Source organism: Macadamia integrifolia, chromosome 5 (genome assembly GCF_013358625.1).
Source record: "Macadamia integrifolia cultivar HAES 741 chromosome 5, SCU_Mint_v3, whole genome shotgun sequence".
NCBI lineage: Eukaryota > Viridiplantae > Streptophyta > Magnoliopsida > Proteales > Proteaceae > Macadamia > Macadamia integrifolia.
Window position 1 is genome coordinate 18398235 of NC_056561.1, and position 15405 is coordinate 18413639.

General features: G+C 37.9%; 1 protein-coding gene across 1 annotated transcript; it reads left to right on the forward strand.

Moving 5' to 3' along the window:
• The first annotated feature begins 819 nt into the window (after positions 1–819).
• Positions 820–13783, forward strand: LOC122079604 (3-isopropylmalate dehydrogenase 2, chloroplastic-like). Its single transcript, XM_042646209.1, has 11 exons — positions 820–1160; positions 1291–1420; positions 1506–1617; positions 2490–2565; positions 2681–2769; positions 4505–4591; positions 5750–5866; positions 6025–6132; positions 6276–6329; positions 6487–6639; positions 13367–13783. The coding sequence occupies exons 1-11, from the start codon at positions 947–949 to the stop codon at positions 13445–13447; spliced, it is 1221 nt and encodes a 406-aa protein (XP_042502143.1). The 5' UTR covers positions 820–946; the 3' UTR covers positions 13448–13783.
• The last annotated feature ends 1622 nt before the right edge of the window (positions 13784–15405 follow it).

Below are 15405 nucleotides of genomic sequence, written 5' to 3' on the forward strand. Positions count from 1 at the left end.
CATTGATTTGGCAAACAACCGCTAAGCCAACCCAACAGTAGGCTCATGGGTTGTAACCCAAAACAGAAAAACTCACAAGGGTTGTTCTGTGATTTTTTTTTCTTTTTCCCCTGATAAACAAGGTTGTCCAGTGGATTTTTTTTTTTTTTGGTAGCTGTTGTTGTTGTCCAGCTCACTCTTAGATTAAACTGGATGATGTGGTAAATGAAAACCTGTTTTTGAGTAATCTTATAAATTTTCCGTTATTTCATCCACTGTTTTTGCTAAGGTATCAAAACCTTGCCCGAATCATGAAACTAGCTGAAACTGATTAAAATCAAACTAATTCGAAATCAAAATGAACTTATTGAATCATTTTTCGAACTAAGATTTTGTGAGACTAAACTGAATTGGGAAACAGATAAGACATCAAATTGACTTAAAAAAATTGAATAAAAATGATATAACTCGACAACAAATCGATACCAATCCAGAATTCATAAAAAAAAAACATATATTTTTTCATATTTCTTAATTTATTTATTTAGTAAATTAAAATCAAATCAAGATCAAATTGATAGTAAACTGATAAGAGAAACTAAAATCAAACCAAATTTGAATCAAAATCAATGCAACCTTATTCGATATTTTGATTCCACTCATTCTCAAAACAAAATCAATCGAAACACCCCTACTTCCCTCTAAACAAACAGGGCTTAATTCTAATAAACTAAAATTCAAAAGCCACCGTTACATTGTAGAGTGAGAAAGTCTTTTGTTATTTTTTGGGGTAAGGGTAAAGTGAGAAAGTCACAGCCTGCACCAGGCCGGTTCACACAACAAAGGGAAAACAAAAGCCAAGGGAACTAAGGGGTACACTTGAAACAAACAGATTAAACCTTTTGCGTTTCCTTGAAGCTGCGACTCCCTTCTCCAACTCCCTGTGGTCGTCTGGCTATCCCCAGCGATGGCTTGTGTGAAATCCAATGTGAGGCTCTTCAATGCTACAGGTTTCCACTTCAAACAAAGAAATCATCAAACACGACGTGCATCAAGCATCCGCTGTGCAGCAACTTCAGTAACCAAGCGATACAATATCACCCTTCTTCCCGGTGATGGCATTGGTCCTGAAATCATAGCCATTGCCAAGGATGTTCTGAACCTTGCAGGATCTCAAGAAGGTACTAGAATGAAAACCTAAACCCTTCTTCATTCTCTTAATTCAATTTTTTTTTTTTTTCTTTCAGTCGGTATATTAAGATTTGGTGTCTTTAGTGTTGTTAAGACATTTGAGGGTTTTGCCTTTTTCAGGAATTGAATTTCAGTTCAAAGAGATGCCTGTTGGAGGAGCTGCACTTGACTTGACTGGAGTTCCTTTGCCGGAGGAAACCCTTTCGGTAGCCAAGCAATCGGATGCCATTCTCCTTGCAGCTATTGGGGGGTGATCGTCTTTCCCAGCTATTTGTGCCTTTTAATTGTTTCTGGTTTTTTCTGAGTTGGTTTTATTTATGTATTTATCATTGCAGGTATAAATGGGATAATAATGAGAAGCACTTAAAACCGGAAACTGGGTTGCTTCAACTTCGAGAGGGTCTTGGAGCATTTGCCAATTTGAGGCCGGCTTCTGTATTCCCCCAAGTAATTTATGTTACTTCTATGTGGAATTTCCTTAAAACCACTATTTTGCACTTCTATAAAAATTTGGTTGGACACAATGTATGGGATTAAATGCAATGGTAATTCAAAAATTTGGCAAAATATTGTTACTTTCTCTTTATAGTTTATCAGTCCCCTTCCTATTCTTCTTCTTTGTTCTTCCTTTCTACTCTTGATTATGTTCATATTTATTTCAACCCTTTGGATTCTTTTTCTGCTCTTTTCTATAGTTACCTAATTTCTTTATTTCCTCTATCTAGTACACCCACTACCTCATCCTTACTTTCTCGCTTTTGGCCCTGCTACTTGTAGGATAAGATTTTCCCCTAACTGTCCTCTACAAAATGCTTAGAAGATAGGGTGAGGAAGATATTAATGTAGACTAGAAAATAGTTTTAGTTGCTTTTGTATCACTTGCTGATGAATGGTCCATTGGTTCATGAATCCAGTTTATCATTGACAAAGCACCTCTTGGATAGCTAAAAGCCCCAAATTTCAACGAGGAGATGGGAATAGGAAAGACTATAGTATTAGACATGTTTTTCTCACCAGGGACAGGGAAAGAAAGACCCTTGAAATTGGCTTCTCCTGCAGAGATTATCCTTTTGGTACTTTTCCTTTTCACCTATATGTTACTGAAGACTGGAACATTACTCAGAGCAAAGAAAATTATTTATTATATTATTTGTACAAAGAGTCAAATATTGATTGTCACTTGTTGCAATCCTTCCTCATGCTATCCTTTCCCTATGTTTCTACCATTTCTAAATCTGTTTCTGTCAAAAGGAATTAAGATTCTGTACAATATTATATACCTTTGATATTGGACACTAATGTTTTTATTAATGTCACAGTTAGTTGACTCGTCAACTTTGAAGAGAGAGGTTGCTGAAGGGGTTGACCTTGTGGTTGTGAGAGAGCTTACTGGCGGTTGAGTTTCTAAATCTCACAGCAATACTAATTTAAGTTTATATTTCACCTGCTTAATTATTGATAATATTGATTTTCTTTCTCTCTCTCTTTTTTTTTTTTTTTTTTGTAACAGGTATTTATTTTGGAAAGCCAAGGGGTGTTGGCTCAAATGAGAAAGGTGAGGAGATTGGTTTTAACACTGAGGTGTATGCTACTTATGAGGTAATGAAAAACCTTTGACACATTTTCCTTTCGCTGACACATTTTTCATTTGTAGAATATTCAGTCATTTATTTAAGTGGGACACTGAAACACTTGGCATTTGTTTCGGTATATTGGATTGATATGTTAAAGTTTTTCTGTTAGTATAAACAAACTATCTTGAGTTTCTATTAGGAATAACCAACTAAATGTGTGTAATATGATGATGATACAATGCAAGATCAGAGCAGGATAGAAAACCTTGGGTCCTTTCCTGAAGTTATCATGCCTTCATTCAAAAAAAAAAAAAAAAAAAAAAAAAAGAGAGTAACCCAGTGCATGAGACTCCTGCTACTGCAGGGTCTGGGAGGGCAAATGTACGTAGCCTTACCCCTTGCTTCACAGGAGAGACTGTTTTCAAGTTTTGAACCTGTGACCAACATGTTGCAATAGTACAACTTTACCATTGTGCCACAGGATCGCCCACTAAAGAGCAACCCAGTGCACGAGGCTCTAGCTACTGCAAGGTCTGGGAGGGGCAAAAGTACATAGCCTTACCCCCTGCTTCACAGGAGAGGCTGTTTCCAAGTTTTGAACTTGTGACCAACATGTTGCAATAGTGCAACTTTACCATGTTGCATATGTTGCAAACACAAACATATGCACAAAAAGGGTAGGGATTTCCTCAGTGATTTGGTGGCTCTGGAGGGTTCCATGTGTTTCACATTCATCTTTGACTCGTGGAATATTTCAGTCCAAAACCAAAAAACCTTTGTCATGGGCTGAAAAAGCTCTCATTGTTGGCTAGTTTTGCAGGGGGAAAGGCTGTGTAGATTTTCCTCTCTTAGATCCTGCAGTAGTGGGAGTTTCGTGCACTGGGTTGCTCTTGTTGGCTAGATTTGCAGTAAAAAATTCGAGTAGAAACTGCTTATGAAGTCTATCAGATAGTCTTTATAACGCCCTGGCCCCATTAACCTTGGCACAATATTGTCCTCTTTAGCCCATGGGCCTCAATGCTCTAAAACATGTTATGCTATGTTAAGGAGGCTAGAGGTTATCAACTAATCCAACAATCTTGCCCCAGTTGATGTGGGACTAAAGTTTGTACATCCTCACCAATCTCCCAAATCCTCTGGTACTTGCTGTATTCGTGGTGAGGACACCTCACTGATCTCCCAGGTGGGTCCAGTACTTTCCGTATTCTTGTGTGTCACAATCTCTCTGTACATGACTTTTCCATACCTATCCTCTTTTATCCTTGAACACCGTTCCTTTCACTTATGCCTCAAGAGATAGCATAAGGAGTTAGTAACAGGACAAATAACTTTAGGAGGAAAGGAATTGGTTTGGGCTAGATTTTGTAAAAAATCGTTAACCCTCTTTTAGTAGAATTTGAGATCATGTATCACCATAATTTTATAATTTCCAACCCCACTCCCCTCCCTCGACCACCCTCCCCTCCAAAAAATAAAAAATAAAAACCACTAACAGGAAATTTGCTAGTAAATTAAAGATGAGCTTAGTGTAATCATCTGGTACCGCACCAGGCACTGGATTTTTTCTGTGCTGAATAGTATCCCTTTTGTCTCAATATGTTGTCTTCTACCAGTGGAAGGGGAGTCCTCTCACAACTTTATAATTTTTAAAAAGTCATGCTCAATACCTGTCATGTTGCCCCTTTTTACTCTCTCTCTCTCTCTCTCTCTCTCTAGTAAGCTGTCTAATTGGCTATGTTCTTTTGGGAAATGTAATTCAGATTGATCGGATTGCCCGTGTTGGGTTTGAGACTGCTCGTAAGCGACGGGGAAAACTATGTTCTGTTGACAAAGCAAATGTTTTGGAGGTACATTATTTTCATGCTAATCCATACATATTTTAAGTTCCATGTCTGAACTCTGAATCTGTTGAATTTTTTATATGGTTAGATTTAGGACTGGGATAACAGAAGGCAAAGAGTCTGTGATGCTGAATCACATTATAAGATTATTTTTATTCTCGAGATTGAAGATGTAAAATAATTCATTTTCTTGATATTTGATCACTAGACCATTTCTACTTTCTTAATCCTAGCTCTATAGGGAAATTTACAGAATGTTTCATTTCTAAGACACCTATTCCCCCCTTCCCCCCCCCCCCCCAAAAAAAAAAAAAAAAAAAAAAAAAAAAAATCATTTTTAAGACTGCAGAAGTCATCTATCCTGTGGTCTTTTTTACTGTTAAGAGTTAGAGAATTGAATATTTTGATAATGGATTACGATGCATGTAATTTCTTGTCTCTGCTCCTTGCACATTCTAGCAAGTTCAGACCAAAGGCACCAAAACTGGTTTAAATGCAGTTTGATACAATTGTCACCAACATCGTCATTGCATACATTTTGTCTGATGAGGCTTCAATGCTTACTGGAAGTATAGGTATGCTTCCGTTGGCTAGCCTTAGTGAAACGGTATTTTGAAAATCATGCACTTCTCTTGGTTGGGTTTGGTTACTCTCCGAATTTTTAGACACACAGTCCAGTGAATGGCTAGAGATACCTGAACATGTATGGATTTGTTCCTCACCCCTAGTGCATAATGTTCCTGCATTTCATTCCCAAAATATATCTTGGTAACATCCTTACCCTTAGGTCAAATTTTTTTTTCCTCTCTTGCCCCTTCCATAAAGCCCAAGTGACAGAGTATGGAAGTGACTGCCATGGAACATTACCTCGTGAACTTGGAGTAATGGAAAGAATCATATTTTAGCTCCCTTGGATGAACCCACAGCCTGCCACAGTTTTGGCACAACTTTTGTCGTACATAATTCCTTTGTCTTACCCAATGCCACCTCCACAAAATGAACTGGTGCCAAAGGTATGGTTTTATTATTGGTTTCAGACGCTCTTTAGAAATCTGTATGTTTCATCAAAGTAAAAGTAGATAAATGTTAATCAGAGATATAGTTATATAAAAGGAATGAAAAAACACATGGACAATTTTAGCAATGTTCATTGAAATTGGGCAGGCATCAATGCTGTGGAGGAAAAGAGTGACAGCAATGGCCTCAGAATACCCTGATGTTGAGCTTTCACACATGTATGTTGACAATGCAGCAATGCAACTTATTCGTGATCCAAAGCAGGTATTTCTCTGCCTTGGATGTAAAATTTGGCACTTTCTGCCCTCTGCACCATCTGGCGTTGAGGATATTCAAAGGGAGGTTTTGATTGGAAACCCTTTTGTTTTTGAAAATTGATGTAAGATGATACTTCTTGGCTGGCTAACTACTAAAAATTTCAGTTTGATACAATTGTCACCAACAACATCTTTGGAGATATTTTGTCTGATGAGGCTTCAATGCTCACTGGAAGTATCGGCATGCTTCCCTCGGCTAGCCTTAGTGAATCGGTATTGGAAAGCACTTCTTTCTTTGCAATGTTAGATCTAGGATCTTTTTTGGAGGCTCCTTTTGATGCCTTACAATTTCATCATCCAAACAATAGCCCCATGGCTTCTGTATATTACTGTTGGAGGTGATTTTCCTTTTGCAGGGACCTGGACTTTTTGAACCAGTACATGGCTCTGCTCCTGATATTGCTGGACAGGTTAGATTTGCATATATTTCTGGTTACTTGGTGAGGTAGGATAGCTTTATACTCTAGTTTTCTTGATATGTTTTACTCTCATTGGTTGAGAACCTGCTGAGTAGTTTTAGAATGGGAAGTGGAACATGTTTATTCAGTCTATTCACTTTCTGTGCAGGATAAGGCAAACCCATTAGCAATGGTGCTCAGTGCTGCAATGCTTTTGAGGCATGGCCTTGGAGAAGAAAATGCTGCAAAGAAAATAGAGAATGCAGTGTTAGAGACTCTGAACAGAGGGTTTCGAACCGGTGACATATTCTCTTCTGGAAAGGTACCCACCGCTTTAGTTTATTTAGCTAGCAGTCTTGTTTCAAATTATATTAGTAGCCTTTGGGATGATTCATGTCCTTACCATGGTATATTAAGGGGTAAGAATAGCAGAAATGATTCCACAATTCTGGAAATGGGGTGAATCATCTAAAACCATCAGGAAGATGGGTTTTCAAACTTGATGCTACGAAAATACATGTCTTGTTGGTGGATGCCCCTTTAAGAGACATTTTCCTTGGATTTTATTATGTTCATTAAGAATGTACCATCCAATTCTTGTGGTTAAGGTGGTAACTGGACTCTATAGATACTTTTGGAATGTTTTAAGTTTTCAAATTCTGGTACATTTATTATGCAGTAGCATTATCGTTGCTGGACCGGCATGATCCGATTTGGAAACCCAGACTGAGAGTCTGAGTCGAACAATCAAACTAGGTTTTTGGTCTAATAGGGGTTGGTAGTGTTATTTTGTAATTTGCATTTTATTTTATTATGAAGTTGGATTTACGTAGGAGATTGGATTGAGTTGTTTCGTTTCCTTGTTTGAGTCTACTTTAGTTTGGGAGAGTCTATATATACAACCCATGGATTGAGGTGGAAGATAGCTGAATATCGAAATGGAGTTTGATTCCTTACAAGTTGTGAGTGGTGTATTTCTGTTCTCTCTTTCATCTCTCGTTCTCCTTGGTTCGATCCAGCCCTCTCCTCTTCCAGTTTAGTTTCCTATTTCTTCTCCTTCCTCCCTCTTCCCTCCCCCTTTCCATTAGTATTCTTCCTTATTCCATTCCCTTTTCTGTTTTCCCTGTTCTCTGTCGTTGATGGTACTGTGGGTTGAGAAATGAATCGTTAGAACTCAGCGGCTCCTTTAATTGCTTGGGTTAAATCATATTGATTCATCACTGGAATCTTCACACCATGTTTTTGTTCTGAGGTACCATACTGTTTTGTTTCAGATTTAATCGCAGATTCTAATCTAGTGATATTTCCAAGTATTATTAGTTGCTATTGCTTAATCTGATTACATTATACTGCTGTTCTGAGATACACTTTCACTGATATCAGTTCTCACTTGAAAATTTGTTTTCGAGTGGACTCTTCTGTAACTTGGAATCTAACCACTGCCAATTGGATTGGTTTCAAATTTTTTTATCATATTCTTGTGATAGAATAGAGTAATCCATTGCATTCTGAAGTGCATTTGGTATCCTGATCTTGTTTTATTGAATTTCTTTGATTCTGGCCATTAATTCTTCACTGTGGTTCTTTTTTATTACTGTGTTTCTGATCATAAACCTTTAGGTTTCTAGAAACCCATCTAGAACCCATTGGTTTTGATATCACTAGTGCTAGTGGTAAGGCTATTGATAGGTAGGCCCCAAGGAGAGTTGAACTCATGACCTCTTAATTGTGAGGTGTTGACCCTTGCCAACTGAACTACCCCCTTGGGGTTGGTGGTAAGGCTTTGCTATGCTGTTTTCAGAACAGTTGGTTTTAATTCCATTACTTAATTTTGAAAATGCACTGAAGAAGAGAAGAATAAGAAATGCACCAACTCCTTGAATGTGTCAGAATTTCCTTTTGAGGATGATCATGCAAATATACTCATTAAATAAGGCAGAAGAGAGTCTGGCTGCGGTGCCCAGCAACAGCATAAAAGATAGGAACAAAAGCAATAATTTTGTATGCATGTTCCTATGTCGCTTTCTTGCTCTTCCTTGTGCTGTTACTCTGGACTATCAAGATGATGCAGAAGCATATCAAACTTCAATTGATCTGTTTCTTCTTTGACATGTTCATTTTCAACTCGAAGGAGGTTATGCATGGGTGTGGATTGGTGCCACTTCCCCCCTCCCTCTTTTCCTAGTTCTCGCTTATGGGTTATCCCCACAACTTTTCTTGGGGATTGTTATTTGAATGTCGAACTTGTGTGTTTAGTGTGGCTTTGGCACTGTTTGGAAGCTTATTTAGTTACCTTTCTGACGCGTCCTAGATGATCTAAGTCTAAGCTGCTTTGGAAAGTTATGGCCACTTTATTGGTGGGTTGTCAAACTGTATCAGGGTTTCTATTTCTAGGAACTTTCTATTTTCAAAGCTGATATTAAAGCTAGGGTTGTCAATTTCTCCAGCCCAAGCTGGTCGGACCGACTGAAATGACTGGTTCATCCCGAACCGGTTCCTTACCGGTTTGGTTTTGGTTTTGGGGAGTTTATGAGATTGTAGAAACCAAACCTGATTGAAAACAATGTAAAACCTGGACCGAAAAGGTTGAATACCGAAAAAACAATAAAATACCATTATTTTCAGTAATTTCCAAATGCATATATATGAAACCATAATGTGATTGTTTTAGATGTATGAGGAATGAGAGATACCACAAAGTAATTGTTTTAGATATTTGGGCCTGGGGTCAACCATAAACAAGGAGGGGGTGATATAGAAGACGATGTTTTCTGGAGAATTAAAGTAGGATGGAAGAAGTGGAGAGGTGCCTCTGGAATGTTGTGTGGCCGATGCAGTCCTGTGAAGATTAAAGGGAGATTCTATAGGACAGTTGTAAGACTAGCTATGATATATGGGGTGGAATGTTGGGCAATCAAAAAGAGTAATATAGATAAGCTGGGTGTAGCAGAGATGAAGATGTTGAGATGGATGTGCGGAAAAACTAGAAGAGATAGAGTAAGGAATGACTGTGTCAGAGCTGATATGGGAGTTGCTTGATCCAGGACAAGCTCCGTGAAAGCCGTCTGAGGTGGTTGGCCAGGTTCAATGAAATCCTGTGGATGCACCAGTAAGGAAGAGTGATCCAATCTACATGGAAGGATCCAAAAGAGCTAGGGGCAGGTCTAAAATGACTATAGGAGTAGACTAGTAGTATGGAAAGACATGTAAAGTCTAGGTCTTGACCCAATTATGAGTTATGACCTCAAATAGATCTGTTTGGAGGGCAAAGATCCATGTAGCCAATCCCATTTAGTTGGGCTAACGCTGAGGTTTGTTTTTGTTGTCTAAATGCATATATATGAAACTAGGAAGGATGATGAGATAAGTGGTAAAATATCCTCTACTTTGTGTAGCGGAGATGAGGATGTTGAGATTGATGAGTGGTAAAACTAGGAAGGTTAAAAAGTAATGATCATATCAGAGCTGGTTTGGGAGTAAAATGATATATGATAAGCTATGAGAAAGTCATTTTGAGTTGGCATGGACATTTACATTGGAGGCCATTGGATGCTCCAGTAAGGAATGATTTGATTCAGAATGAAGGATCTAAAAGAGCTAGGGGCAGACTTAAAATGACTTTAGGGGTAGTGATGAGGTAATAGCTTAGGCCTTGTATCAAGTATGATGTTCAAATATAGCTGATTGGAGGGCAATGATCCATGTAGCGGACCCCATTTAGTTGGGATAAGGCTGAGTTGTTGTATATATATGAAAAACCAAAAGCGAACCAGTAGAAGCCTGATAATGGGCAATAAGAGCCCATTATGTCAAACCGATCCAAACTGGACCAAAACTGACTTTTGGCTTAATGGTTTGGCCTATTCCCAGCCCAAAACTGGTTCTGCCCGGCCAAACCGACCAATTCACACCCCTAATTAAAGCTTGATATTTTGACTCCAATTAAACATTTAGCAAATCCAGTGAGTGCTTCCAAAATCAATAAAAATAGAAACCATAAAATAGACTTACACTCTGTTTCTACCAATTATCAGTGCCACTCTTGATTGCTGTATTTCTACTATCAGTATGTGTTAACATTGATTTTTCACGGTTATGCAATATGTGTATATATATATATATGTATGTATGCAATGCAGTAGCATCCCTATGGCTCAATTAAGCGGTCTGGATATGCTCCCCAAAACATGGAGTAGCTTTGGTGAGTGGGAGCACTGCATTCTAGGTTATTGGTATTTCCATCATTTCTCTTGGGGTTTATTTTGGAGGATCAAACTTTTTTGTTTTGCATGATAATACAGCTTATTTTTAGAAGATCAAAATTTATTTGTTTTGTATGATATTGATGTCATCTGAAATCTGGAAGGTTATTGATTTACCTATCCAACAAGACCAAGATGTTGTAATCTGAGTTGCGTGGGAAAGTTACTGCCAATGTACTGATATGGTGCTAATCTGTGATGGGATTATATTTTAGGAAGTCTAATTAGATTAGGATTTCTATTTCAAGTCTGTTCCTTTGATTAGGAAGGACTTTAACACTCATGGGAGTTTCTGTATTGTAATTATATTCAGATTAGGGGTCTTTATTATTAAAGGATTTATTTTTCTTCATGCTTTTCCGATTTGAGCCAATTCCTGCAACCCTTTTTGAATTGCTCATTTTTCATGTTTGATCTTCATTTTTTGGCTATAGTTTCCTTCTTTTAGTCAGTAAAATAGCAGAATATCAATGAAATAAGTCTCTTATAGGCAAGATACCCAAGTTTATTGAATTAGAAACTCCAAAAAATCATGTACTTTGGAAAATCTCTGTTTCTTCATCCTGATTCCAATTTCTAGTATATCAGTGGAGGCTGACCCTATTTCTGATTTCATATATTTCAACGTTGGGTGTGTGACCTTTCAAATAGTCCAGATAGGGCCACATACTCTCCCTTATGTTGGCATGAGTTGGCCATTCAAATGTGAATGTTTATGCTGTTGAATTTTACATGTTAGCTGATCTTTTTTATAGAAGATCACGTAGTTAGGACTAATTGAAAGTGACATCTTGACTGTTCTGCACTGGCCGTAGGTATGCTGTTGTTTTGTGTCACTGTTGTCTGGAATATGAAAACCATTAGATCATCTTAGTTGCACTTGTAAAATGTATCCTGTTATAGGACATAACAGGATACATTTATTATTATTATTTACCCTGAATATGCAAATAAGATAAAAAAAGAATTCTTTATTATTAGGGAAATTTACCGCGCCACCCCTTGGAGAATGCCACAATTATAAGACCACCCCCTTCGTTTCACCAAATTATACTTAGACCCCCTACCGTCAGTCACATTTAAGGAATATACCTTATATGCTCATGTCAGAAATTATATTTTATTTTAAATACCAAAATACCTTTATTAAATATGAAATAAATATGAAGCACCTAAAATACCTTTGGTAGAACTATAAGACATAATTTACCTTTTCCCCAAAGATTTAGATCACCGGCGATCCTTCAGAGCAGTGACAGTGGCATCAGCGATGGACGACGGCGTAGTTATTTCGGCAAAGCCGGTCACTGTATGGTTCGCGCTGCGTCGGATGTGGGAGTTATTGCTCTATCCGTCAATCCAATTAGCTTGAGTGCGTCGCTTATATTCACTGCTGTTGCTGCCCTAGAGAGAGAAGAAGAAAAAAAAAAAAAACGAATAGGGATTGTGAACAGAGTTTGATTGATTCCTCGGTTTTCATTGGATTTTATCAATTAGCTTGAGTGCACGGTTGGGATAGCCATTGAAGAGAGATACGTAGCCTTGAGAGGCTGAGGTATTCTCAACCTTGCTACCCTAGTTAGTTATTGCCGTGGTGCGTAAATAAGATTTTCATATAAATAACAACTGGAAAGGGATAATCTCTAATGAGTGAATGTACATTTTCTTCACGGCGACAATCTGCCCATTAGAGAGGTGACCAATGTAAACCGATCTGAAACCACTGTCGCCTATTTTGTTTCTTGGGTTTAATCGGTTTGTCGAGGCTTCGAGCTCTCCGTAGGTGAATACAGGTGGGCGGAGATTTGTCGATCTGTGGTGGTGTAGGAACAGAGTCATAGGGTCTTCTTCGGATTTCTGCACTTCGAGCGCTCTGAACCAAAAGACCAACGATGCTACCCTCACCACAACCAAAAGGCAGATAACCAAGACAAGTGTGGAGAAAAGAACGATCCGATTCTAGCTTTCACGATGAATCCATGAAGCTAGGAAACTGTGTCTGGGAGTGAAAGCAGAGGAAGAATTGAAACCGCAAACACCGTTCACGGCCTGGCAACTCTGGTTATATCATGGGATGAACTTAGAATTACAAATGATTTGGCAAGAAACTGGATGTCTCCGGTTAATCAATTACTTAGATTGCAGAGGTCTGGGTTTCTCAAATCGTTTCAGACTTCGTTTCATCAATCACTCTAACCTGTCGTCTTTTGGGATTGATTTTATTTATGCTTTCTATCTATAATTTCCTTGGTTATATCACCAAGGCAATGGAGTTACCCCTTGATTTCCTTAAGAAAGTGGCTCGTATCATGGGATGAACTTAGAATTACAAATGATTTGGCAAGAAACTGAAATTTTTCGTTAGATTATTTCATAAAGGCTTCTACATTTTCACTAGGGACGGATTGAAGCAACTTGAAAAAATTTACTTGTAAATTTCTCAGATTGCTATGTATGTTGGATGTTTGATATTCTTGGCTTGTGAGGGTTGGAAGAATTGAAACCGCAAATGCCGTTCACGGCCTAGCAATTCTGGTAGCTGGAGAAGTAGGGGTCATCGTTTTTCGTCCCATTCGACCTGGGTATAATGGTCATTTTACCTCTTGAGTTAATGGAGATTGTTTTAGTGAAAAGGGTATAACGTAACTGTGGCTGACGGTAGGGGGTATAATTTGGTGAAACAGAGGGGGTATTCTTATAACTGTGGCATTCTCCAGGGGGTGGTGTGGTAAATTTCCCTTATTGTTATTATGATTCTTATTTGATAATCTAATACTTTGTCTACAGAAATTGGTAGGTTGCAAGGAGATGGGCGAAGAAGTGCTTAGATCCGTTGATTCTGAACAACCAGTTGTAATTATGAGTTGAAAATTATAGTCTCCATTGCTTTGAATGAACAGCCAGAGGGTCTTATCCATTACTCATCTTGCCAGTGAATGACGAGAACCTTGTAGCTTGGTGGGAAATTATGTTCTTTAGCTTGAAAAGAAGTACCACATGAGCTTATGGGGAGATAATTTGTGCCTATTTATTTTCTCCTGTTATCAGTGAGGTTTGAATAGTCTCTAATTGTTGTTCTATCCCAACTACTATTACCAGATGCAACAAATGGGGCTTGTGCAACTCATTCCCATCCCCTTTGCATTTCTTGAAAAGAAAAAACAAAAGACAGTAAGTTGGTAATATAAAGTTAGCTTCTTCGAATATCCCTGCCTGCATAATTAAGAAATATCTGCAATGGAGTAAGGATGATCATGTACATCAAGTAGATAAACATCTATTCTATGAGTCAGTGAAGTTGAGGAACTGTTAAATGGTTAAAACCTAACCTTCAATCTGATGAACCCTTTGGTTTTTATGGTTGCATGTAATATTATTCTTCTAACCTTCTTTTACTTGTCCTCCAAACAGGCTAGAAGAATTAGATTAGGTAGCAAAATTGAAAGATATGAATGCAAGAACCATTAAGGGAATACCAAAAAAAAAAAAAAAAAAAACAATGGCGACCCTACCATTACAATCGGGAAACAAGTACTCTGATTCTCAAACTCGCCTTGAATGATGGACATGTCGGGGGATTGAACTTCTAATTTTGAATTGCATATTCGTCCTTGAAATTGTTAGCTACAACATCAAGAACGAATAGTTCACCATTGTTGTTGTTGAAATGGGAAAGTTCAAGCTTAGTTAGTTTGGGTAGCATTGAAATGGAGTGCCTGACATGAATACTCATTTTGACAATTGCCACATGTAGACATCCAATTTTGTCACTCGCCCTTGACAATAATGATTTACAGGATGTAGATAAGACCTGCGCTCTCAATTAGAGGAGAACTTGGCATTTCAATGACCTAGATAAAACTCAAAACCCTAAGTCAGCCTAAAGCTTTAATCCACTAGACTGCTACATAGCTAAGTCATGCCTAATATTGCGACACTTGATATTAGTATGTTATATATTGAAAAATTAATTTCTAAGTACTCTCTGATGGTGTGAAAATGACATGAACAAGAATTGTCAGAATACCCTAGTTTGCAATAGGATAAGAGAGTACTTCTTTGCAAATCTTGAATTTTTATAAATCAAATTATCGATCAACACCCATAACATTGGATAGTGCTCGGAAAGACAATTCTGACAATACATGGTGCACAAAAAGCGGACCACTGGATTTCCTGGAATCACTCATAGAAGGCAGAAACCCTAATTAAGGCAAAAATGTACTTCTCTTGTCTCTCCATGCCTCCTTTCTCCTCTCTCAGTCAAAGATTCTCTCAAATTCCCTTGCCTCAATTGGAGTGTCAAAACCTTGAGAAACAAAAAAAAAATCTAAAAATTTCCTAAAACTCTTAGGAACCCCAAAAATGCCTTCCTAAACCCACAAATTTGCCAGATTCCCTTACCTTGATTCTCGTGTCCAAAAATCTAAAAAAAAAAAAAAAAAATCTAAAAATAATCTCTAACGGTTAGGAAGCCTTTCTATACTGTTAGTAAGTCCTAAAAGTTTCATATTCCCCATATTCTCTAAGATTCCTTCAGATCCTCGTTGGTTCCAGGAATTCTGTCAAAATTCTCAAAAAATACCTAGAAATTCTCAAAAAAAATTCAAAGCTGTGAAAGGTCATAAAAAAGGTCAAATTCTTTGAAGAAGGAAAGTAGGCGGTCAAATTCACCTCCACCTGCCAGGGGACAGTCACTTGAGTCGGCTTAGGCGGATGTGGATGTAATCATTTGCTTTCCTTTTTTAGGGAATTTGGCAGACCTTTCACAGCGTCGAAGAATTTTTTAGAATCTTTAGATTTTTTTTGAGAATTTTCGTAGAATT